This window comes from Sinohyriopsis cumingii, chromosome 16 (genome assembly GCF_028554795.1).
Source record: "Sinohyriopsis cumingii isolate HCF-2022 chromosome 16, ASM2855479v2, whole genome shotgun sequence".
Taxonomy (NCBI): domain Eukaryota; kingdom Metazoa; phylum Mollusca; class Bivalvia; order Unionida; family Unionidae; genus Sinohyriopsis; species Sinohyriopsis cumingii.
This window is the reverse complement of record NC_142976.1, coordinates 62,849,250-62,873,298: the sequence shown is the minus strand read 5'-3', so window position 1 is coordinate 62,873,298 and position 24,049 is coordinate 62,849,250. Positions and strand designations below refer to the sequence as shown.

Here is a 24,049-nt window from a genome sequence, read left to right as displayed (position 1 = left end):
CTAGCTTTGAATCACCTTTTGTTATTTAATCCCTGTCTGTCTGCATTGTAGTATTCCTGCACTTTAAAACTGAAGTATATTATCAGCAGAGTTTTTTAAAAATAAGGTAGTTTATTATATATATATATATATATATATATATATATATATATATATATATATATATATATATATATATATATATATATATATATTGGTTGAAATATACAGTGGCTCAATTTGTTATGCAAAATTCTGGCTTTTTTGTAATAACAATTTGCTGGTACTTTATAATTCTATAATAGTAAAATGAAAATCAATAATAGCTTCATTTTGTTGGAGTTGCATGACCTTCGAGTAAAGGCAAAACATTCATATAAGGTGCTTTATACATTAACCTGTTTTCAGAATACTAAATGGTTATTCAAGAGATCAGAATATGGTCCAAGAATTAGAGTATGTTTTTACTTTGTTTCGTATCATTTTTCTAGGTATGTTCACGTTATTCCCTTGCAACGAGAGATATTTCGTTGCAACTACTTCATATTGGAATATAGGGGGGTTTAAAATGGTTTGACCTGGTAATTGCTTGAGAATATTATCATATCTGGCGTCGAGGACGAATAAACAATTATTAGCTTGTTTCATAATTACACTACCGATGGGGTTTACACTATACAGTTTGATTTAACACCACAGTCTCTCAAGGTTTGAGTTTTGTGTTGCATTACTATCTTGTGAATAAGGGTTTGTGACATTGCTTTACCTTTTCAGTTGGGAAATTGCTTCCCTTTCGGTAACACCATTGATAATTGAACATCCATCAAAAAAAACCCCAGAAGAAATACGGTATTTTGAAGTACAAATTTAATTTATTTTCTAACAATTGCAGCAAAACCAACTTAGTTTGACTGGTATCCTGGTGGGTACTGGATGTTAAAGCCAGCGGGACAGTTGGGAGTTGTGCAGCATTTTCCTGGGGCTGGTGGATTGAGTGTACATGATGGCGGGAGTTGCCAAGTTACACACCTGTAAAACACCAATCAGAAAATGTAATAGAAACAATAGTAGGTTAATGCCGTACACGACGTAATATGTCTACATGTCATAATAAGTACACGCCCTTCCTATTTGGAGAGCAAATGAACCTCCTCGGTGAAGTACACGTGATAGAGTCATCGTTTTTCAATGTGCACTTATTATAATGAGCTTTACGCTCATGCATTTGATCGAAATAATAAATTTTAACAGTAGAGCGGGGATTACTTCAAATGTAATGTACCTGTCTTTTATATATTTTATAATTGCTATTGATGTACTACTAAACTTTGACTAGTTCATCATATGAAATATGATTGGAAGAAGCGTAAATAGACCACTTCTGTGACAGGAACCTTGCGTAATGGTATGAATGCAATGTATATCTGGGTCAGGTCCTACGTCATACCTACTTCGCAATATTTTAATTAGTTGGGGTTTGAGAAGAGTGTCCTTGTTTAATAAACGTTGTGTGGTATCGATTTTGTATTTCATCATTTCTTTAATTGCAGTTATCGTTAATCGTTGGCCGCCTATCATGAAAGTGAAACAAATAGAATGAATTTGTCATGATCTCTTCGAATTAAACCTATGATAGCAAATATAGTAATTTGGTCTTAAGGACATCTCTCAATCTTGCAAGGTACATGTACGACTTCACTTTTACTGGATCAACTTAAGCACAATCATTGACAATACATCTTGGTAACATTTGATTTCAAATGCCTTTAACACATTTTTAAAACTCGCACGATGATTGCAGGCTTAATTACTGTGGTACTGATACTGAGTGTATCTTTATTTAAGTGGCAGATTCTAATCACCAATTAAGGTGGAGTAATCCATAATATACGAAGGCAACAACTACAAATAATGTTTGAGAAATGACAGTGCTTGCAGTGTTAATAGTTTATCACCTGTTTAGTTTGGGTTTGTTGACAGCAACATACATTGTCCATTTATGACATATATATTGGCACTGATTAAGAACGAAATTGGTAAAATATGCTTGTTCATAAGAAAGAACAAATTCAGTTTGTAACCATCATGCTTTAGGTTTGCATTGCATTGCTATTTGATATGCCAATGGCAAAATTCAGTCCTTCTAGAAACTTGCATTCTTTACAATGAATTAATTATTCTCAGCCAAAGTTAATCAATATTTAAGTAACCTGCTTAAGATTATTTAATTAAATTTGTAGTGTACAAAATAACATGGCAAGATAACATCTTATATTTTGCTGTGGATTTTACATATGTTATTCGGTGAATTGCTGATGAGATGAATGGATTGGAATAACTGGAATGAGTGATTATTTTCAGTATAATCACCGTTTTGCTGTTCCAATCTTGTTCAAGTAAAGTTGGGAGAATCGAAGTGTCCGGCTTACAAAATTAATCGTATAATTTCAATGAAGAGGACATAATTAATGGCAGATGTTACATCTGCAACTACTATGAATACCTATTACTACTAGTGCAACTATTGCTTAGTTTTCTTCTACATTGAATTGTCATTCTTTTCATCGTCATCAATACTATTACTACTACTACTACTGCTGCTAATAATAATAATAATAATAACAATAAGAGTCTTAATACATATCACCCCCACGGTCATAATGATTATCACCATGAATAACAAGAGTAGTAGCGGTAGCACAACTTGACCTAGTTTCATTTTTTTGCATGCTCTAGAGTACAACAAAATACGATAGCAAAATGATTGAAATGTTGAAAGTCATCAACAGAACTACCCAACACAAAACCTTATTTAGCAAACAGACTAATCCGTATTCAACAAAATCATTCATACTGTGTAGAGATTTGAAACTTTCACATTTTTGACTGCACACTTTATTAAAATTGCTGATTATTCTCACTCTAGTGAATGTGCTCAAATCCAGTTTTTTGTGTTACTTCCAGGACGATCAGTGCGCGACTTGCATCTTTTTTGTTGCGTACCGGTGCATACATTAAGAACTAGACAGTTCAGCATTTAATTTACTAAATCATATATATATATATATATATATATATATATATATATATATATATATATATATATCGTCAAAGCAGATCTGTATAGCCTATCGTGTGCTGAAAAATGGCGTTAAACCCCACAACAACAACAAAGTCAAATCAGATCCAGTACAGTGATACATTATTCATACTGTCACAGCAGTCTTCACTAATCCATACTGTCTTTTAAATAAATAAACCGGGATTTAAAACCATCCGCCAATAGCTTCAGCAGTATTCTGCAGTTAAGTAAGCTGCTTTTAAGCATGTCAAACAAGACCCGTAGTCACGAAACAGTCTGAAAACACAAACTGAACTTAGACTGACCCCGTATTAGCGAAAGAGTCTGAGTCCCGTATAAACCAAAACTGTCTGAACCCTGTAACAGGCAATCGGTCCCAAGTCTTCACCGATGATCTGATAGGATTTTCAAAATAGAAACTGAGCATAACAAACTCCAAATATTGTAAATATCCTTACATTGCAGTACACGTGTATTGACCTGATGTACCATCGGTACACGTGCATTTAAAGTCGCAGCCATCATTCCAGCTCTCGCCTTGCTGGTGCACCTGAGTCTTGTATACACATCCTGAAGGGAAAAAGATGTCAAACATAACAGAAGAATTAACCAGGCAAACATTTAAATGACAGGAATAACATACTGTCATGCCCACTCAAATCTTAAGTTGACCATGTAAGTACACGACATAAGTTAGTGTTAATCTGGAGCCAAGACTTTCATCAAACAAGATTGATTTCCGATAGACTCGGAATCGCACATGCTGTTCTCAATCTTACCTGTCTGTTTAAACCGAGTAAAGTGCATATATTAATAGTAGTGCCTCACGTGATTACATTATATATCTTTGATATATATATATATATATATATATATATATATATATATATATATATATATATATATATATATATATATATATATATATATATATTCAATATGATGCGTAGTTCCTTCCCCAGACTATGCTCTCTCGCTTACGAAAAAAAGCATAAAATAAAAAAATATTTTTAAAAATATTAGTTGTTCTCATTTGGAAAAGTAACTCGTTTACATATTTATTTGTGTATTTACTATTTTTTCGAAGAAAAGCACAATCACACATTTGGTGCCTGCAGGTATAGCGAGCCACAAAATCTATTAGGGAAAGAGGTTGATAATTGTCAGAGATTTAATGCTCAAGGTGATGTCATGATTGTGTGTCCTTTATTGGATTGGAGATTGAATATTATTATTTTAAAATTTTTGTTTAAGGGCGGATCGAGGAGGTGGGGAGTCATGATGAATCACCGGTTAGGGTGTTGGACTCGCAATTGACAGGGTGATGGTTCGAATCCTACCATCGAATCACATTTAACATTTATATATCGCCTACTTGTGAAAATTAAGTTGAAGGTGAGGGCAGAACCTAATACACTAATATATATGTCCTTGTATTTCTTAAGCTGCCTAATAAAATTAAATAGTCTCACTAAAATTATTAATGCATCATTTCCTTTTATTATCTTATTTTTAAATGTTCGAAACTGACTCTGGAAGTACTTTTAACAAAAATGAATCTGAGACAACTGGCCATGTGACCTATTTTTTCCCTCCATTACACCCACTGTACCCGACATTCAGTTGCCTCGACTTTCGCTATCCCAAGGGTTTCTTATCACATTGAAAATAACCAATTACCTGGAACTGAGATCTGATAGTCACCCGTTTTCAAATGTATGGTCTGTTGGAGCAAAAAGCTCACGCGCGTTTGACATAGTGAGGTGACCAAATCACCATTCTTTACCATAATTTAATTTTATGAAAACAGTTAAAACAATCAGGAGATGTTGTATAGCTTTTGAAGAATATCATAGAGACCAACAGCGCGCACACGTTTTAAATAGCCACATAAACAAAAATATAAAAAATAAAAAAGTTTCAAAACGTGAGAAACGTTATATATTTTCAAAACAAGTAACAATGATTGTCGAACCAGACGATCATTTCAACACGAGAATATAAAAATGCCATGCCCACAATGTTAGAAGAACAAATATGTCGTGTAAAAATTGATCCTACCGGATGAGTGTCCAGTCATTCCGCCTGACCCAGTACCACTTCCACCTATCACTGGGATACTGGTTCCACCTATCGTGTTACTACCACCTCCACCCATCACTGTTCCTCCGCCTCCGGTTCCACCTGTCATTCCGGCTGTCAAAGAGCAAACGACGTATTAAAGTTTCCACATAAAATTTCATTTAATGTAGACACATTTTCAATTTTTTAATTGAACTTTGTAAATAGTCACCCCAACATAATTACAGGAACAAATATGGAATTTCTAATGAAGTTTCTCAATGAAAATGAAATAACATGATACAGCTAAATCTTAAAAGAAATAGCGTAACTATTTTAAGTCACGTGTGGAGCCTTGGTGGTTCAGTGGTTAGCGTGTCAGACTTGCGATCAGAAAAGTGCATGTTCAAATCCCGCCCAGACCAGACCTTCTCGGTCCTCGTGGTTTGCCGTTATGAAAGACACCATTCTCCTATGGACCTTACCGGAGATTTACAGAGCATCATAGTAAAGAATCTTTAGAAGACAAAATGTCTCCATTTTTCTGCTCCCAATATGTGCATAATTTTCTTGCTAATATTCTTAATTGTTAAACCAATGTCTGAGTTGACAACGGGGCAAGTGACAAATTTCGTAGAAAGAATTGTCTTACAACGGGGCAAGTGTGAGCACGTCGTAGAATGAATGGTCTTACAACGGGGCAAGTGTGAGCACGTCGTAGAATGAATTGTCATATTTTTATGATTGATGCCAAATTCAATGAGGCTTTGATCACACATTACCCCATGAAAAGAAAAAATTAAAAAATTTCAAAGCCTTAATATAATAGTTATATGACTGTCACGTTAATCGCAAGGTAAAGGGCATGGAAGCAGGTCGTATAATTAATTGTCTCATCTACATAATGGTATACATAAAATAGAATGAGAATCTATAAAGGGATTAAATGAAATATAACAAAATAAATAATTTTAACCAAACCTTAACAAATTGCTAACGACAACGTTATCATTTTTGCCGCAGCAATTGTGGTTGTCGTAGAAGTGGATGCGATTTCTCGCTTCTCTCTAACATGGGCTTGGAGGAAAAAAAATCATTTTTTCTTCAATTTAGTGTAAATATCATGTTATTGAATTTCCGATGAAATCCTCTGCAAGATATAACCTTTCAGGTGCTGATATGCTGTTAAGCCGCAATCAATGCCTTGGCGGTTTTCCTTAAAGTGGATTAATCTAAGGGGACAACAGCAATCCCTCGTAATGTCCTACAGTTGTTTTGCATAAGGACACGTACGAATTTTTCGTCTGTGCGTGGAATATCAATTATATCACATGACTATTGAATTGTTTATTTTAATAAACCTTTATTATATTATTTTACATATACCACAAATATAATAAGACCTCATGACGTCAATTTAGGCAAATGCATAATGTTTTTGAGAAATCTGAATGCTCCTAAAAGCTATTTTACCACATTATGTTGATGTTGAATTATGATAATTTATCGTTAGGTGGTCAACAGAACCTTACTTTGGTATTAATTAGAAAAGTTTGTCACCTTAATAATTGTTTGGATATTTTTGTATTACATTATGTGCTCGCTGCTTGAGCTGTAATCGCTAATATACAATGTGTCTTCCGAGAATTCTCAACTGTTGTAAAACGAATTGTCGTAGCTTATACATGATTCGTGTTTTCTAGTGCTCATACTATTCTACTATTTCTTGTTAGAATAAACCATTGGCATAAACCCTGTCAAACTTTACAATGTCGACCTTCTATTCGCTTTTCACGCAGATGTTAATCCTAAAGCTTCAGCAAATCTCCGTGTTCTGTTGACCAATGGATGCCTATGCGACTCCGTAAGATGTCTGCCTTGTCAGTTTAGATGTACGCAATGAAAACGTTAGGCAAAGTTTGCGTCTTGGATGAGTGTTTCGTCGCAAAGTTAACACTATTTCGGTCACTGGTTTATCTAAAGGTCGTTAAGAAATATTCCAAAATATCTTGAAGATTAAAGCCTATTGATAATTTAACAGAACCGTTTATAGTGTAACAATCACCCTGTCGGACATTGTAGACGTAATTCTCTAGTCAAGAATGCATCCATGGTATTGGCCGGTAGGCCTGGTAGCAAATATATAGATTACATCTTCTTTCCTGTATGTATGTATGTATGTATGTATGTATGTATGTATGTGCACTAAATTGACAACGAACAGTGAAAAACTAGCATCTAACTAGCCTCAGTGCTTTCAACTCTAAATGAGTCTTTTCCAGAGGCAAATACAAAGCAGAGACAAGACAAGCAAAACAACCCACAGAAAAACCGTTGAGATTACAAAACTTTACATTGCAATTTCTGCAGGAATAAAAGATTGAAATTTTTAAAATAATTAATAATAATTAATAATAAAAAATTTCAAGCTTTTATTCCAGTAGAATATTGTGATAAAAATAAACTTAGAGCAATACATCAAAGACCCAGATGATGTCCGTGTTCATTTTATTTTAAATAAGATGATGCCGATTGCAGTATAAAAAAGAATGTTGAATAAATCCAGTGGCATTGCACGGTGTATCAAAACATACCTGTTCTCATTAGAACTCTGTGTAGTTTCTATGTAAACCTAAATCTCGTACATCGAAACAATGAAGAGAATATCTGCCCTGTACGTCTAATTTCTTCATATCTGTTATGTGTCGCTCCTGTGCAAGGACAGCAATTTGAGTATAGTTCTATATCCCTTCTTTCAGATGATTTTTTTAACACTGTGGTGGAGGTAAAACTCGATAAGAATTGGCATAACGAATACTTACAGCATTTGTTGCATGATTTGGCACAGTTGTCAGTCGCCCAGCCGGAGTAGGTTGCATCAGTACATACGGATGATCCATAGGCCGCACAGTTCGTGATTTTGTCAGCACAACTGCCTGAAAGATCAATTGATATAAGAAAATGTATGATGAGCAATGCTTTATGTTATATATTGACGGCACCACATGCTGTGTTTTTATAAAATATTTCATCACTGAAGAGATGTGACATAGCAAGCACCAAATATAAAGCAGTGATGGCTATGATATTAACATAACTGAAACTGATACTCATTCTAACAGAGTAATCAGATTTAAGAGCCTTCCTCAGAGGCACCATGCGAAATCATAATTAGCCTATATTATTGCATTCTCGATTCAGAAACCAGGCTGCCCACCATTGCAACACGCTGTCCTTGGCACGACGGCATGTTATCTCCGCAATCTTCACTGATTAAATGTACTTTTAAGACCTTTTCAGAAGTCATACGATAAAATCTTGGTCGAAAACTAGGTCATACTATGACCCACAGCGTGTAAACGGATCTGAAACATTCTGCGTTTTGGACGTTGAGTCATTTTTGGATTCGTATTATCATTGCTTTCAAAAACTTTCTTCATCATATACAAATAGTGCAATTGTTAACTCCCTATGCCATGAACGTATTTTTTCTGCAGTAAAATATGTACCAAATTGTTACACTTCATTGCCAATAGTAATGTGAATTCATAACTATTAATAAACTGCAATTGTAATGTTGATGTGTCTGCACATGCGCAATTCATCCATTCATGAGACTTACCTGCCACTTGGCCGCCTGTAGAACCTGCAGTAGAATAGGCAGATTTATTAAAATTGGTACCACACAAATATAGAAGAAAAAATTCAAACTTGTGCCATTTGAAGCGAGAAAATCAGATAAACGTATTTACCGCTATTTAAATGTCGAAAATATAGTTCAAAACTGTTACACTGGGTGGATATTAAATATTTTTGTTGAAACAATTGACTGCATTCAACTAAAATGCTAACATTAAATTTAAAGATTAAGTACGAGGCAAACTGCAATGTTCTATCAGCAGCTGCAAAATTCTCGTGCAGACATTTTGTCAGAATATTGTTCATTAATCGCGTTTAGATTCATGCTTCAGTCATTTCAAGTCTGCCCTATGTCTTGCCTGACTCTTTGTGCAGATACTGTCGCGATATATAATAAAATACCTCACAAAAATACCCCACTAGGTTAAACGGATTTTATTTGCCAGAATACTGTACACAATATCTTGAAGCAAAGTTATAACATTTTTGGAAATTATGCATACTTTACCCAATAGGCAGAACATGTACATCGGCAATACCCTTGCACTGTGTCGCAGCTTTTTTTTTGTATCAAGATATAATCTCTTCTTTCAACACATTTTAAAGCTTAGGTAAAACCAAAAGCTAAATCTAAACTCTTACTTGAGCAGAGATTGCATGTACGAGGGCAATTATTTTGTGCGTAGATACGGGCACCGGAGTCACTGCAGATATGCTGCATCTGGTCCAACTGTGCACAATTTGAAGATCTGTCCATGCAGCCGCCTGAAAGATAAATGCTGTATTCATACTTCGAGAGAGCTGCATTCAGTTTGTAACAATATGTGAGAAGACTATAGACTGTATCACGCACTGTAAAATATCTAATGTTCTGTTATTATGTTCAGTGGTTAGAATATCAATCACAAAGGGTTTCTTTTGTCGTGAACAATGCAACTACACTTTTTTAAGATACATATATACGACCCATTGAACTGTTTTGCACTTAGTAGTCCTTTCTAGCATTCACCCGTTGCCTGTTTAATGATGATGATGATAATGGCAATGACGATGATGATAATGATTTCGGTTATCACTAATGAATATCCGCCTTTAATAAAAGTGATACAAACGGGTGCAAATTCGTCATGGTTTCTTACGGTGAAAAATAGTATGGTAAATACAGTAATTTGACCTAATGAGCATATCTCTAACACGTTGAAGGTACATGCACGACTTCGCGGTGACTATGTCAAATTTAGTACAGAGGTTGTGATAACGCACGTTTCAAAAGTGTTCAAGACAATTTTAAGTTTTACGCCGGGAAATCACTAAAAGAAACCAGCTATTTTCAACAAGCAAAGGTTCGGACTTTCACTGCACAGGAAATGTAAACAGCTGCATTTTCGGTCGCATCTAATGAACCAAGAAATGATCAACACGTGGGTAACACGATGTCTCTTAAGCACTTTAAGAGCTTTTTTATTATGTATATATCATTCAGATTTGTTATATTATATATATATATATATATATATATATATATATATATATATATATATATTATCGAAAGAAAGAATACAACTCATATGGCAAATAACAGTCCTTCGAATGCACTGGATCCAGCAAAGGATCACGTGTGTCAGAGATTGATTAAGATAAATGCAATAAACCGACAACTAACAGCGCAAAACTAGTATCCGACTAGCCTGAGTTCTTTTGATTCTTAATGAGTCTTTTTCAAAGGCAAATACAAAACATAGACAGGGCAAACAAATAAAATACATAAACCGTTGTGTATGTATATGACTGTTTCTACAGGAATTAAAGCTTTTAATTTATTATTATAAATATATAAACATAATGATATTATTTCATATATATATATATATATATATATATATATATATATATATATATATATATATATATATATATATATATATCAATCGATCGATCCGAAAACATAAAGCTCACTAAAAGTTCTGTCAGACTGTTACATATTGTCCATTTAATTATGAGTCAGCTCCTCCAAATTTCCTAAAATCTGATTGGTAAGAGGCTATAGTAGTCAAACCATTAGCCTGTATTAAGGACATCACCTCCTTTATATACAGTAACCACAGTAGGTCGGTCTATATTGTACTTTCTTTGCTACGTCATGCCTGGAAAATATCCCTAAACCTAGAATGAAATATTCAAGTCGTTTGTAAATAAAGCACGCCTATAAGGAATCCACTGTCTTCCGGGGTTGGATATCTATCAAGATTTGTCTTCAGAGTTCAGTCTCTCAAAAAAGTAAAGGAATAAACTCCCCATAGCAAAAAAGGACCGAGAAACAAAGATTTCACTTTAAAAAAATTTAAATCTAGCATCTAAAGCCAATATTTACTTAAATCACTTGTGATTATTTGTCATTAATTTAGTTTGTTTACCAGCGCAAAACTGTCACTAGCTGATATGTTGTCATCAACACAAAAGTGATAAAGCTTATAGGCACTTAACACCTTAAAAATGTTTCTGCTTGAGAAAAAAAAGCTAAATTCTGCTAGGCTCACTTTGTTTACTACTTGTTTACATGAAAGTTGCAGTAACTGCATCTTTGGAATATACTGAAATAAAGTGGAGCTGAATGAACAGAACACTATATATCCCCCTTTTATCAGGGTATAAGTTATAAAACCTTTACTGTCTTGACATATTGCGAGATGACAAAACTCCCATTCTGTTTGGCCTCCATTTTAATGTCATCTACTTTCCACAGGTATACACCCAGTTAACACTTACACGAGGGAAAGTTTGAGTGCCAGAGTATATATCAGGAACCAGTCTTCGGGATATACCAATCTCCAGGAAATTTCACCACATTCTTTTCATGCCAGACTGACATTTCAGTCAGATTATCATTTCAGTCTGATAATGCAGAAGCTAAGTCCATATAGTGTACCAGTTTCCTACGATTAAAAGAGTTACATTATTGTGAAAGCTCGTTGATTTTACATAGAGCGTTGGCAAAAATTTGAATGACTTTTGTATTTCTCTCCCGTGCCTTTGAACTCTTTCGATTTTTTCTGCGATTCCAATAGGGTTCTTCGTGAACGCAGTTGAAGTTTTAAACATCAGGCCTCTTGTCATATACTTGAAAATGCATCAATCAGCTTAGGATGAGAATGTGCCTACATTCTCTGAGGATGAGAATGTGCCTGCATTATCTGAGGATGAGAATGTGCCTGCATTAACTGAGGATGAGAATGTGCCTACATTGTCTGAGGATGAGAATGTGCCTGCATTAACTGAGGATGAGAATGTGCCTGCATTAACTGAGGATGAGAATGTGCCTACATTGTCTGAGGATGAGAATGTGCCTAACTTGTCTGAGGATGAGAATGTGCCTAACTTGTCTGAGGATGAGAATGTGCCTAACTTGTCTGAGGATGAGAACGTGCCTTCATTATCTGGCGATGAAAATGTGCCTACATTGTCAGAGGATGAGAATGTGCCTACATTGTCTGAGGATGAGAATGTACCTGCATTTACTGAGCGTGGGAATGTGCATGCATTACCTGAGAATGAGAATGTGCCTGCGTTGTCTGGGCATGAGAATGTCCCTGCATTGTCTTGAAGCATATGAATGAATTGTTCATTGTATTTGTACCTAAATCACGTCTTAAGAGTTTACAATTTCGTAACATCTACAAACCTATGAATTCTTGTACTCGTCAAAATTATGTAAACCAATACGCTGTGGATAAATATATCCGAAATATTTGTAATTGTAGTATATACAGTATATTATCACCCTTGATAAAAGCATTTTATTTAATTCCAAGTAGACATTTGTAATTATTTTTCAAAGATTTTAAAACTGGTGTCCTTTGTAGGCATTTGTATCTGTTTACGTATGTATATACTGCATGAGTGAAGGAGTATCAAACATTCTTCTTAGCAGTATTGTCCCAACTTTGGAAGAGATGAAGACATCAATGTACCAGTTTTGTAACCATCCAGCCATTGGATTGCAAAAACGTCAATGCAGCTCTTATGTAGCAATCCAGCCATTGGATTGCCAAGACATCAATGTCGCATTTTGAAACCATCCAGTCATTGGATTTTAAAGACATCAAAGCGACATTTTTATACAATCCAGAATGCAAAGATACCGGTGTAGCTTGTCTTGTAACCATCCAACCATTGGAATGTAAAGACAACAAATTTAATAATTTTATAACCATCAAGGAATTGGATTGTATATGCTGCACATAATAACATAAGTGCTGCAGCATATTTTGGTTACTCCTCGTATACTTGACTGATCTGATTTGCGGAATTACCAACAAGAACTTTTATCTACACTGTAAACGACGTGGACATTTTATCTGTCCTTGTAAATCTACCGGTAAATGTACGCAGATCTATAGACAAACGACCAATATATGTCTCAAGCTTTAAGAATTAAGCTTATCGCAAAGCACACAGAATCGGGAACAATTTTCCTTCGCCCAAGCCCGATATTCTTGACAGACAGATGATGCATATGAATCACACTTAACTTCCGATTTATCAGCGCAGTATGTCACTTATACAAGTAAAGCAATTAATTATTGACATTTAAAGAAATATAGCAAAGCAAATCACAGTATACAACATAGAAAGCATATAAAACAACAAGCACCTGCAGATTCAGTATTGATAGCATCAAACAATTCCAAGAGTTAGATTCAGAGAAATAATGCATACTAAAGTCGTGATAGCTTTATAAAGCAGATTTCTCGAATGGGTTATTTACTTTTCACGACCTTCAGCATTTTATTCAAATATTCTAATGCTGCTAATGCTGATCATTTATTCTAGGAATAAACGAAGATATTCAACTGACAAGACATGAATGTATGTCGGCAGGTTATAAAAAGAAGACTCATATAAAAACTTAAGATAATTAAGACAGGAATGCAACGAAAACATGAGGTATACTTTATCACAACGGATTCAAAGCAGACACTGTTTCTATATACGTTTCGCTATGCACTCAAAGCATTAAATGCCCTTCTCTATCAATAAATAGAGTAGACAAATCACAAGCATCCTCTGTGGTGTGAATATAATATAATATGAGATTATGGCCATATAATATAATTCACCACATTACAGTACTTTCACGATATCGATACACAGTGTTTATACTTTTTGGTTTTTTTACTTCATTTTGGTCCAGTGAGCTGGTTCGAGGCTCAACGCGTTATCATGCAAACGTTCTAACAGTCACAGCCGGAAGACCGTTCAGATCACCCTTTACTTTGACTCTCCATACCACCACACACACACCCCACCGCCCGAGTTATCCAAGCAGTGTACATGGTTTAGACGAGTAGTTTACATTCATCGCCATATTTTTGATATAGCCGCCACTGAAAAGTACATTTTAAGCAGGCAGCAAAGGTACCAAGCAAGAAGTATCACATTCGTGCTATAAATCATGTTTAGCCACGTTCTTTTGATACACAGTGGAAACGTATATAGAGAAATCATTTTTAAGAAAATTACCCAAAAAATGAATCACAGTCCAAGTATATTGCAACTTACCGTTCACAAAGTTCTTTTTCCATATTTGATATGTAATATATATATATTCTACGCACATTCTGTATTCCAAATAGTCTTTATGAGGTAAGATATATAAACCTTGTGGTAAATTTTCACACAATTTCCGTAGATACTAGCAAGCCAGACATTATTCGTATAAATACGTAAAGTGTACGAATCGTTCTTGTAAAAGCGTCGCTACCATATTTATTTAAAAAATAACGCGAAATAAAATAAATTGTATAAAGATATTTTTAAATTCTACTGTGTATTTCCTATCAACAATGTTTCAGTACCTGTGCCAGTCGTTCCGCCAGATGTGCCTGAAATAAAATGTGCACCACTAATTAGCGTAACATGGAAAGAAATATCTCCGATCAGTCTAAATGCGATTTAAAGCACGGTAGGAGTCCATACATGTTTAATGATAAGGTTTTCTTAGCAGTACAGTCACAGCCGGTGATCAAGACCATTCAGGTTACTCTTTACTTTGACATCCATACCACCACACACACACACACCCCACCGCCCGAGTTACCAAACTAGTTTACATGAATTAGACGAGTAGTTTACATTCATCGCCATATTTTTGATCTTGTAAACTCACTATAATCGCCATTGGAAAGCATAATTTAATCATGTTTAGCCACGTTCCTTTGATACACAGTGGAAACGAACATATGGAAATCAGTTTCGTTTATGAAAAAAAGTTTTCCTAACTTTTAAGAAACTTGCCCAAAAATGAATCACAGTCCAAGTACATTACAACTTACCGTTCACAAAGTTCTTTTTCCATATTTGATATGTAATATATATCTATTATACGCACATTTGTATTCCACATAGTCTTTATGAGTTAAGATATATAAACCTTGTGGTAAATTTTCACACAATTTCCGTAGATACTAACAAGCCAGACATTATTCGTATAAATACGTAAAGCGTACGAATCATTCTTGTAAAAACGTCGTTACCATATTTATTTAAAAAATAACGCGAAATAAAATAAATTGTATAAAGATATTTTTACATTCTACTGTGTATTTCCTATCAACAATGTTTCAGTACCTGTGCCAGTCGTTCCGCCAGATGTGCCTGAAATAAAATGTGCACCACTAATTAGCGTAACATGGAAAGAAATATCTCCGATCAGTCTAAATGCGATTTAAAGCATGGTAGGAGTCCATACATGTTTAATAATAAGGTTTTCTTAGCAGTACAGTCACTGCCGGTGATCAACAACATTCAGGTTACTCTTTACTTTGACATCCATACCACCACACACACACACCCCACCGCCCGAGTTACCAAACTAGTTTACATGAATTAAACGAGTAGTTTACATTCATCGCCATATTTTTGATCTTGTAAACTCACTATAGTCGCCATTGGAAAGCATAATTTAAGCAAGAAGCAAAGGTACTCAAGCAAGAAGTATCACATTCGTGGCATAAATCATGTTTAGCCACGTTCCTTTGATACACAGTGGAAACGTATATAAAGAAATCAGTTTCGTTTATGAATAAAAGGTTTTCCTAATTTTTAAGAAAATTGCCTAACAAATTAATCACAGTCCAAGTAAATTGCAACTTACCGTTCACAAAGTTCTATTTCCATATTTGATATGTAATATATATCTATTCAACGCACATTTATATTCCAAATAGTCTTTATGAGTTAAGATATTTAAACCTTGTGGTAAATTTTCACACAATTTCAGTAGATACTAGCAAGCCAGACATTATTCGTATAAATACGTAAAGTGTACCAATCATTCTTGTAAAAACGTCGCTACCATATTTATTTAAAAAATAACGCGAAATAAAATAAATTGTATAAAGATATTTTTACATGCCACAGTGTCTTTCCTAGCTACAATAGTTTAATACCTGTGCCAAAGGTTCCTCCAGATGTGCCTGAAATAAAATGTGCACCACTAATTAGCGTAACATGGAAAGAAATATCTCCGATCAGTCTAAATGCGATTTAAAGCATGGTAGGAGTCCATACATGTTTAATAATAAGGTTTTCTTAGGAGTACAGTCACAGCCTGTGATCAAGACCATTCAGATTACTTTTTACTTTGACATCCATACCACCACACACACACCCCACCGCCCGAGTTACCAAACTAGTTTACATGAATTAGACGAGTAGTTTACATTCATCGCCATATTTTTGATCCTGTAAATTCACTATAGTCGCCATTTGAAAAGTATAATTTAAGCAGGAAGTAAAGGTACCTAAGCAAGAAATATCATATTCGTGGCATAAATCATGTTTAGCCACGTTCCTTTGATACACAGTGGAAACGAACATATGGAAATCAGTTTCGTTTATGAAAAAATGTTTTCCTAACTTTTAAGAAACTTGCCCAAAAATGAATCACAGTCCAAGTACATTACAACTTACCGTTCACAAAGTTCTTTTTCCATATTTGATATGTAATATATATCTATTATACGCACATTTGTATTCCAAATAGTCTTTATGAGTTAAGATATTTAAACCTTGTGGTAAATTTTCACACAATTTCAGTAGATACTAGCAAGCCAGACATTATTCGTATAAATACGTAAAGTGTACGAATCGTTCTTGTAAAAACGTCGCTACCATATTTATTTAAAAAATAGCGCGAAATAAAATAAATTGTATAAAGATATTTTTACATCCCACAGTGTCTTTCCTAGCTACAATAGTTTAATACCTGTGCCAAAGGTTCCTCCAGATGTGCCTGAAATAAAATGTGCACCACTAATTAGCGTAACATGGAAAGAAATATCTCCGATCAGTCTAAATGCGATTTAAAGCATGGTAGGAGTCCATACATGTTTAATAATAAGGTTTTCTTAGGAGTACAGTCACAGCCTGTGATCAAGACCATTCAGATTACTTTTTACTTTGACATCCATACCACCACACACACACCCCACCGCCCGAGTTACCAAACTAGTTTACATGAATTAGACGAGTAGTTTACATTCATCGCCATATTTTTGATCTTGTAAACTCACGATAATCGCCATTTGGAAAGTATAATTTAAGCAGGAACCAAAGGTACCCAAGCAAAAAATATCACATTCGTGGCATAAATCATGTCTAGCCACGTTCCTTTGATACACAGTGGAAACGAACATATAGAAATCAGTTTCGTTTATAAAAAAAAGTTTTCCTAACTTTTAAGAAACTTGCCCAAAAATGAATCACAGTCCAAGTAAATTACAACTTACCGTTCACAAAGTTCTTTTTCCATATTTGATATGTAATATATATCTATTCTACGCAAATTTGTATTCCAAATAATCTTTATGAGGTAAGATATTTAAACCTTGTGGTAAATTTTCACACAATTTCCGTAGATACTAACAAGCCAGACATTATTCGTATAAATACATAAAGTGTACGAATCATTCTTGTAAAAACGACGCTACCATATTTATTTAAAAATTAACGCGAAATAAAATAAATTGTATAAAGATATTTTTACATTCTACTGTGTATTTCCTATCAACAATGTTTCAGTACCTGTGCCAGTCGTTCCGCCAGATGTGCCTGAAATAAAATGTGCACCACTAATTAGCGTAACATGGAAAGAAATATCTCCGATCAGTCTAAATGCGATTTAAAGCATGGTAGGAGTCCATACATGTTTAATGATAAGGTTTTCTTAGCAGTACAGTCACAGCCGGTGATCAAGACCATTCCGGTTACTTTTTACTTTGACATCCATAACACCACACACACACCCCACCGCCCGAGTTACCAAACTAGTTTACATGAATTAGACGAGTAGTTTACATTCATCGCCATATTTTTGATCTTGTAAATTCACTATAGTCGCCATTGGAAAGCATAATTTAAGCAAGAAGCAAAGGTACTCAAGCAAGAAATATCACATTCGTGGCATAAATCATGTTTAGCCACGTTCCTTTGATACACAGTGGAAACGTATATAGAGAAATCAGTTTCGTTTGTGAATAAAAGGTTTTCCTAATTTTTAAGAAAATTGCCTAAAAAAATTAATCACAGACCAAGTAAATTGCAACTTACCGTTCACAAAGTTCTTTTTCCATATTTGATATGTAATATATATCTATTCCACGCACATTTGTATTCCAAATAGTCTTTATGAGTTAAGATATTCAAACCATGTGGTAAATTTTCACACAATTTCCGTAGATACTAACAAGCCAGACATTATTCGTATAAATACGTAAAGTGTACCAATCATTCTTGTAAAAACGTCGCTACCATATTTATTTAAAAAATAACGCGAAATAAAATAAATTGTATAAAGATATTTTTACATGCCACAGTGTCTTTCCTAGCTACAATAGTTTAATACCTGTGCCAAAGGTTCCTCCAGATGTGCCTGAAATAAAATGTGCACCACTAATTAGCGTAGGATGGAAAGAAAATATCTCCGATCAGTCTAAATGCGATTGAAAGCATGGTAGGAGTCCATACATGTTTAATGATAAGGTTTTCTTAGCAGTACAGTCACAGCCGGTGATCAAGACCATTCAGGTTACTCTTTACTTTGACATCCATACCACCACACACACACACCACCGCCCGAGTTACCAAACTAGTTTACATGAATTAGACGAGTAGTTTACATTCATCGCCATATTTTTGATCTTGTAAACTCACTATAATCGCCATTTGGAAAGTATAATTTAAGCAGGAACCAAAGGTACCCAAGCAAAAAATATCACATTCGTGGCATAAATCATGTCTAGCCACGTTCCTTTGATACACAGTGGAAACGAACATATGGAAATCAGTTTCGTTTATGAAAAAAAGTTTTCCTAACTTTTAAGAAACTTGCCCAAAAATGAATCACAGTTCAAGTACATTACAACTTACCGTTCACAAAGTTCTTTTTCCATATTTGATATGTAATATATATCTATTCTACGCACAACTGTATTCCAAATAATCTTTATGAGGTAAGATATTTAAACCTTGTGGTAAATTTTCACACAATTTCCGTAGATACTAGCAAGCCAGACATTATGTACGAATCGTTCTTGTAAAAGAGTCGCTACCATATTTATTTAAAAAATAACGCGAAATAAAATAAATTGTATAAAGATATTTTTACATTCTACTGTGTATTTCCTATCAACAATGTTTCAGTACCTGTGCCAGTCGTTCCGCCAGATGTGCCTGAAATAAAATGTGCACCACTAATTAGCGTAACATGGAAAGAAATATCTCCGATCAGTATAAATGCGGTTTAAAGCACGGTAGGAGTCCATACATGTTTAATGATAAGGTTTTCTTAGCAGTACAGTCACTGCCGGTGATCAAGACCATTCAGATTACTTTTTACTTTGACATCCATACCACCACACACACACACCACCGCCCGAGTTACCAAACTAGTTTACATGGATTAGACGAGTAGTTTACATTCATCGCCATATTTTTGATCCTGTAAATTCACTATAGTCGCCATTGGAAAGCATAATTTAAGCAAGAAGCAAAGGTACTCAAGCAAGAAGTATCACATTTGTGGCATAAATCATGTTTAGCCACGTTCCTTTGATACACAGTGGAAACGTATATAGACAAATCAGTTTCGTTTATGAATAAAAAGTTTTCCTAATTTTCAAGAAAATTGCCTAAAAAATGAATCACAGTCCAAGTAAATCGCAACTTATCGTTCACAAAGTTCTTTTTTCATATTTGATATGTAATATATACATATTCTACGCACATTTGTATTCCAAATAGTCTTTATGAGTTAAGATATTCAAACCTTGTGGAAAATTTTCACACAATTTCCGTAGATACTAACAAGCCAGACATTATTCGTATAAATACGTAAAGTGTACGAATCGTTCTTGTAAAAACGTCGCTACCATATTTATTTAAAAAATAACGCGAAATAAAATAAATTGTATAAAGATATTTTTACATGCCACAGTGTCTTTCCTAGCTACAATGGTTTAATACCTGTGCCAAATGTTCCTCCAGATGTGCCTGAAATAAAATGTGCACCACTAATTAGCGTAACATGGAAAGAAATATCTCCGATCAGTCTAAATGCGATTTAAAGCATGGTAGGAGTCCATACGTGTTTAATAATAAGGTTTACTTAGCAGTACAGTCACAGCCGGTGATCAAGACCATTCAGATTACTCTTTACTTTGACATCTATACCACCACACACACACCCCACCGCCCGAGTTACCAAACTAGTTTACATGAATTAGACGAGTAGTTTACATTCATCGCCATATTTTTGATCTTGTAAACTCACTATAATCGCCATTTGGAAAGTATAATTTAAGCAGGAACCAAAGGTACCCAAGCAAAATATATCACATTCGTGGCATAAATCATGTCTAGCCACGTTCCTTTGATACACAGTGGAAACGAACATATAGAAATCAGTTTCGTTTATGAAAAAAAGTTTTCCTAACTTTTAAGAAACTTGCCCAAAAATGAATCACAGTCCAAGTAAATTGCAACTTACCGTTCACAAAGTTCTTTTTCTATATTTGATATGCAATATACATCTATTCAACGCACATTCTGTATTCCAAATAGTCTTTATGAGTTAAGATATTTAAACCTTGTGGTAAATTTTCACACAATTTCCGTAGATACTAACAAGCCAGACATTATTCGTATAAATACGTAAAGTGTACGAATCGTTCTTGTAAAAACGTCGCTACCATATTTATTTAAAAAATAACGCGGAATGAAATAAATTGTATAAAGATATTTTAATATGCTACTGTGTATGTCCTAGCAAATATGTCTCAATACCTGTGCCAAAGGTTCCTCCAGATGTGCCTGAAATAAAATGTGCACCACTTATTAGCGTAACGTGGAAAGAAAATATCTCCGATCAGTCTAAATGCGATTTAAAGCAAGGGAGGAGCACAAAGCCATACGTGTTAAAAAATAAGGTTTACTTAGCAGTACATGTTCTTATAACCTAAACTAAATTACTGGAAATTTTAAATTTCAAAGGATTGGTTCTCTTTAAGACCAGAGAGATTACAAGTTAAAATTATAAAAGCCAAAACTGGCATAAGTTTGGCCTACACTGTAAACATTCATAAAAGGGACTTTGGCTTAGATTCTAATATCTTTCGAGCCAACCCTTACAGCCTGATTTCAAGCTAATTGCGTTGCGAGAAAGTAATCTCTCTTTCGCTTCTCTTCGCTATTTGCTAATGAACATTCGTAGCAAATGTATTCCGTTGAGTCTTGAAGATAGTCAGGTGATAATATTTTTTCAAACAGTGAAAAGAAAAAGCAATGTGTAATGCGTGCGCAGTATGACAGGACATGGTATAACCCAATCATTACTAACTAAATGGAAGCTTCGTTTATATTAAATCTACCCAGTCCCGAAGGTGTTCGATTTACCCGTTACGCATGGGCCTTTCAGCTGCTTTACCTTAATATATAGCAGAAATGAGTAGCGTGTATATGAAAGAAATAGTTCGTGTTTAATATCTCACCATTTCTCAAATAAATTCTTATTGCTCTATTCGCTGTTCCAAATTACTGTCAATGCATATGACTTCTTTTAATTAATAGAATGTTTTGATAATGTGACAGTGTTGATTCAGCTTACCAAATGCATGGCTAAACAAATCAAAAATAAGACTCGACAAAGTTCTCTTTGTCATCTAATCATTCTCCAATCTGTGATCCATGTGAACCAAATTGGATGCGCAAAACGGTGAACGATCGCAACTTTTCTATGGACAAAAATATGTATTTGTGAATAATTGTTATATATTACTTACGTTATTACACTGAATACAAACATTAGACATCAGGAATTTGAAGACAATGATAACAGTCAATTCATTGAATCAGTGTCAATAATGACCTTTTCTGTGTTCTTGAAGTGTTAAGATATTATTTTCTTTTGATTGTCAAATTTATTTAATTTTCGTCGGCTACAACTTTGCGGAGAGAGAGAGAGAGAGAGAGAGAGAGAGAGATTTACCGCAAAAGTTGCAATATAACTGGCAGTTGTCGTGGGCCCACCGTTCGTATGTGCCTGAACAAGCGCTTGTGCCATAGGCCTGGCAGTTGCTGATCTTATCAGAGCAGCCTCCTGTTTATGACAAGACAACGGTAGCACACACTAAAAGCTTTAAAAGTACTTCGAGAGCAACAATTTTTTTTGCATAAGAAATATCTTTCTGCATGACTAATAATGACTAAATTGTAATGGAAGATCATTATAAAACAATACCAACAGTTATGGTCTAAATGGAATATATAAATCATTTGATATTTTATCTTCAAGATTTATATTTTTTTTTCAATGACAGGTAAGTCAGAATTTCTTGATTATTAGCAATGAGTACAAATTCCTTACGATCACTTTGTTGGCCAAGAATCTTATCCAGCATTTCTGATGATCTTATTTAGTATTTATGATGATTGGTAAAGGGAGAGAACTCATTTTTCAAGACGTAGAACGAAAACAAAAGAGAATGTATTCACTAAAGATATTGCCATTTATTCTGATAGTTTATTTTAAATGACTTCATAATGCTTCGAATAATATTTCTTTTTTGCGCTGAATAATTTACATTTAGAATTTTTATAAGAATATATTGCTGTAAAACTCACTGCATGCAGAGCTACAAAAAGATTGAATTATCTATCACAAATGTAGGAGCATTAAGGATCACACTGCTTTCATAATACAGTATTGTGTAATTAAGACGGACATTACTTTAACCTTCTATGATCTCCCGCCTTTGGAGGCGAGGCTAAATTGCAAAGGTACCCTTACCCGAAGAGATCTGAGGTATAAGTTGTCCACCGCTGGTTCCTGAAACAACAATAATAAACTTTAGGTTGCAGACAGTCCGTTAGGAGCATAAGAGTGAATGTCAAAGAAGCGTGTGAAGCGTGTGTTCATGGCCGATTTTTTCGGAAATAATAGAATCTCTCAGAAGTATGGAACGTGGGGTTGATTATATTTTCACCCAGTTGGTACAGCTAAAGCATTATAAAGATGCATTTTGCGTAGTCTCTAGAAAGCGTACAATGTTTGGTTCAATTAAGAGCTCTCTGTAAGATCAGAGATGCATTAAACTAACATAGATTACTTGAGATCTGTACTAAAATCCGATGCAAAATAGCAGACGATGTTTGCTGACGTGACATCTTAAAAGCAATACAAGAAAAGTGCAAAAAAATCAAAATGCTTTTCTCTGTCCTAACATAATGTAGGATAACAAACACGTGATGTAGAAGAGAAACACATATAAGCGTGGGTTCTGCATTGTTAAACGGGGAAAAAACACAGTGCCACTTAAGACTGTACAAATACATTTTTTATTTTGTTTTCGTTTTATGTTCTAATGTAATATTCATGCCTGGCCGTATGCATAATTCTTACTTGTATAATATACGAGCATAAAATATAATATATAGCATCTGTAGATGGAAATGCTATCATCTGAATACTAAAATATCAATACTTTGCATCTACACATTGTGTTATCTTTCCGATTGGTACTGTACAATCTCCCAATCATGTAAATAAACTATATTTTCTAATGATGTATAATTGTGTATTGAATGTGCACCTCATGAAAAATCATTATTAACGTCACCATATTTTGTGTAGTTAATTTCCTCAGGCATATTTCTTGCTTCTTTTCATTTCAGTATTCATTTGTGATCACTTCTTGACAAGAAGAATTTATCGAGTTATTAATATTCCTCCAC

The 24,049-nt window shown here is 34.4% G+C and overlaps 1 protein-coding gene across 50 annotated transcripts in view; it reads right to left on the bottom strand.

The window, feature by feature from the left end:
• Positions 1–828: 828 nt before the first annotated feature.
• Positions 829–24,049, bottom strand: part of LOC149780568 (uncharacterized) — a 57,673-nt gene continuing 34,452 nt past the window's right edge. For 10 of the 50 annotated variants that reach the window (XM_089937631.1, XM_089937657.1, XM_089937669.1 and 7 more), the window contains 17 exons: positions 23,106–23,144; positions 22,305–22,415; positions 21,104–21,130; positions 20,285–20,311; positions 19,466–19,492; positions 18,666–18,692; positions 17,846–17,872; positions 17,028–17,054; positions 16,210–16,236; positions 15,389–15,415; positions 14,617–14,643; positions 9,404–9,526; positions 8,745–8,768; positions 7,945–8,058; positions 5,123–5,257; positions 3,520–3,631; positions 829–1,008 (listed from right to left, as the gene is read on the bottom strand). In XM_089937631.1, the coding sequence (XP_089793757.1) occupies positions 882–1,008; positions 3,520–3,631; positions 5,123–5,257; positions 7,945–8,058; positions 8,745–8,768; positions 9,404–9,526; positions 14,617–14,643; positions 15,389–15,415; positions 16,210–16,236; positions 17,028–17,054; positions 17,846–17,872; positions 18,666–18,692; positions 19,466–19,492; positions 20,285–20,311; positions 21,104–21,130; positions 22,305–22,415; positions 23,106–23,144 (1,028 nt within the window). In that variant the 3' untranslated portion in view covers positions 829–881. The remainder of the gene's footprint in view (positions 1,009–3,519; positions 3,632–5,122; positions 5,258–7,944; positions 8,059–8,744; positions 8,769–9,403; positions 9,527–14,616; positions 14,644–15,388; positions 15,416–16,209; positions 16,237–17,027; positions 17,055–17,845; positions 17,873–18,665; positions 18,693–19,465; positions 19,493–20,284; positions 20,312–21,103; positions 21,131–22,304; positions 22,416–23,105; positions 23,145–24,049) is intronic. The other 40 variants (XM_089937634.1, XM_089937638.1, XM_089937639.1 and 37 more) reach the window with 40 other exon arrangements.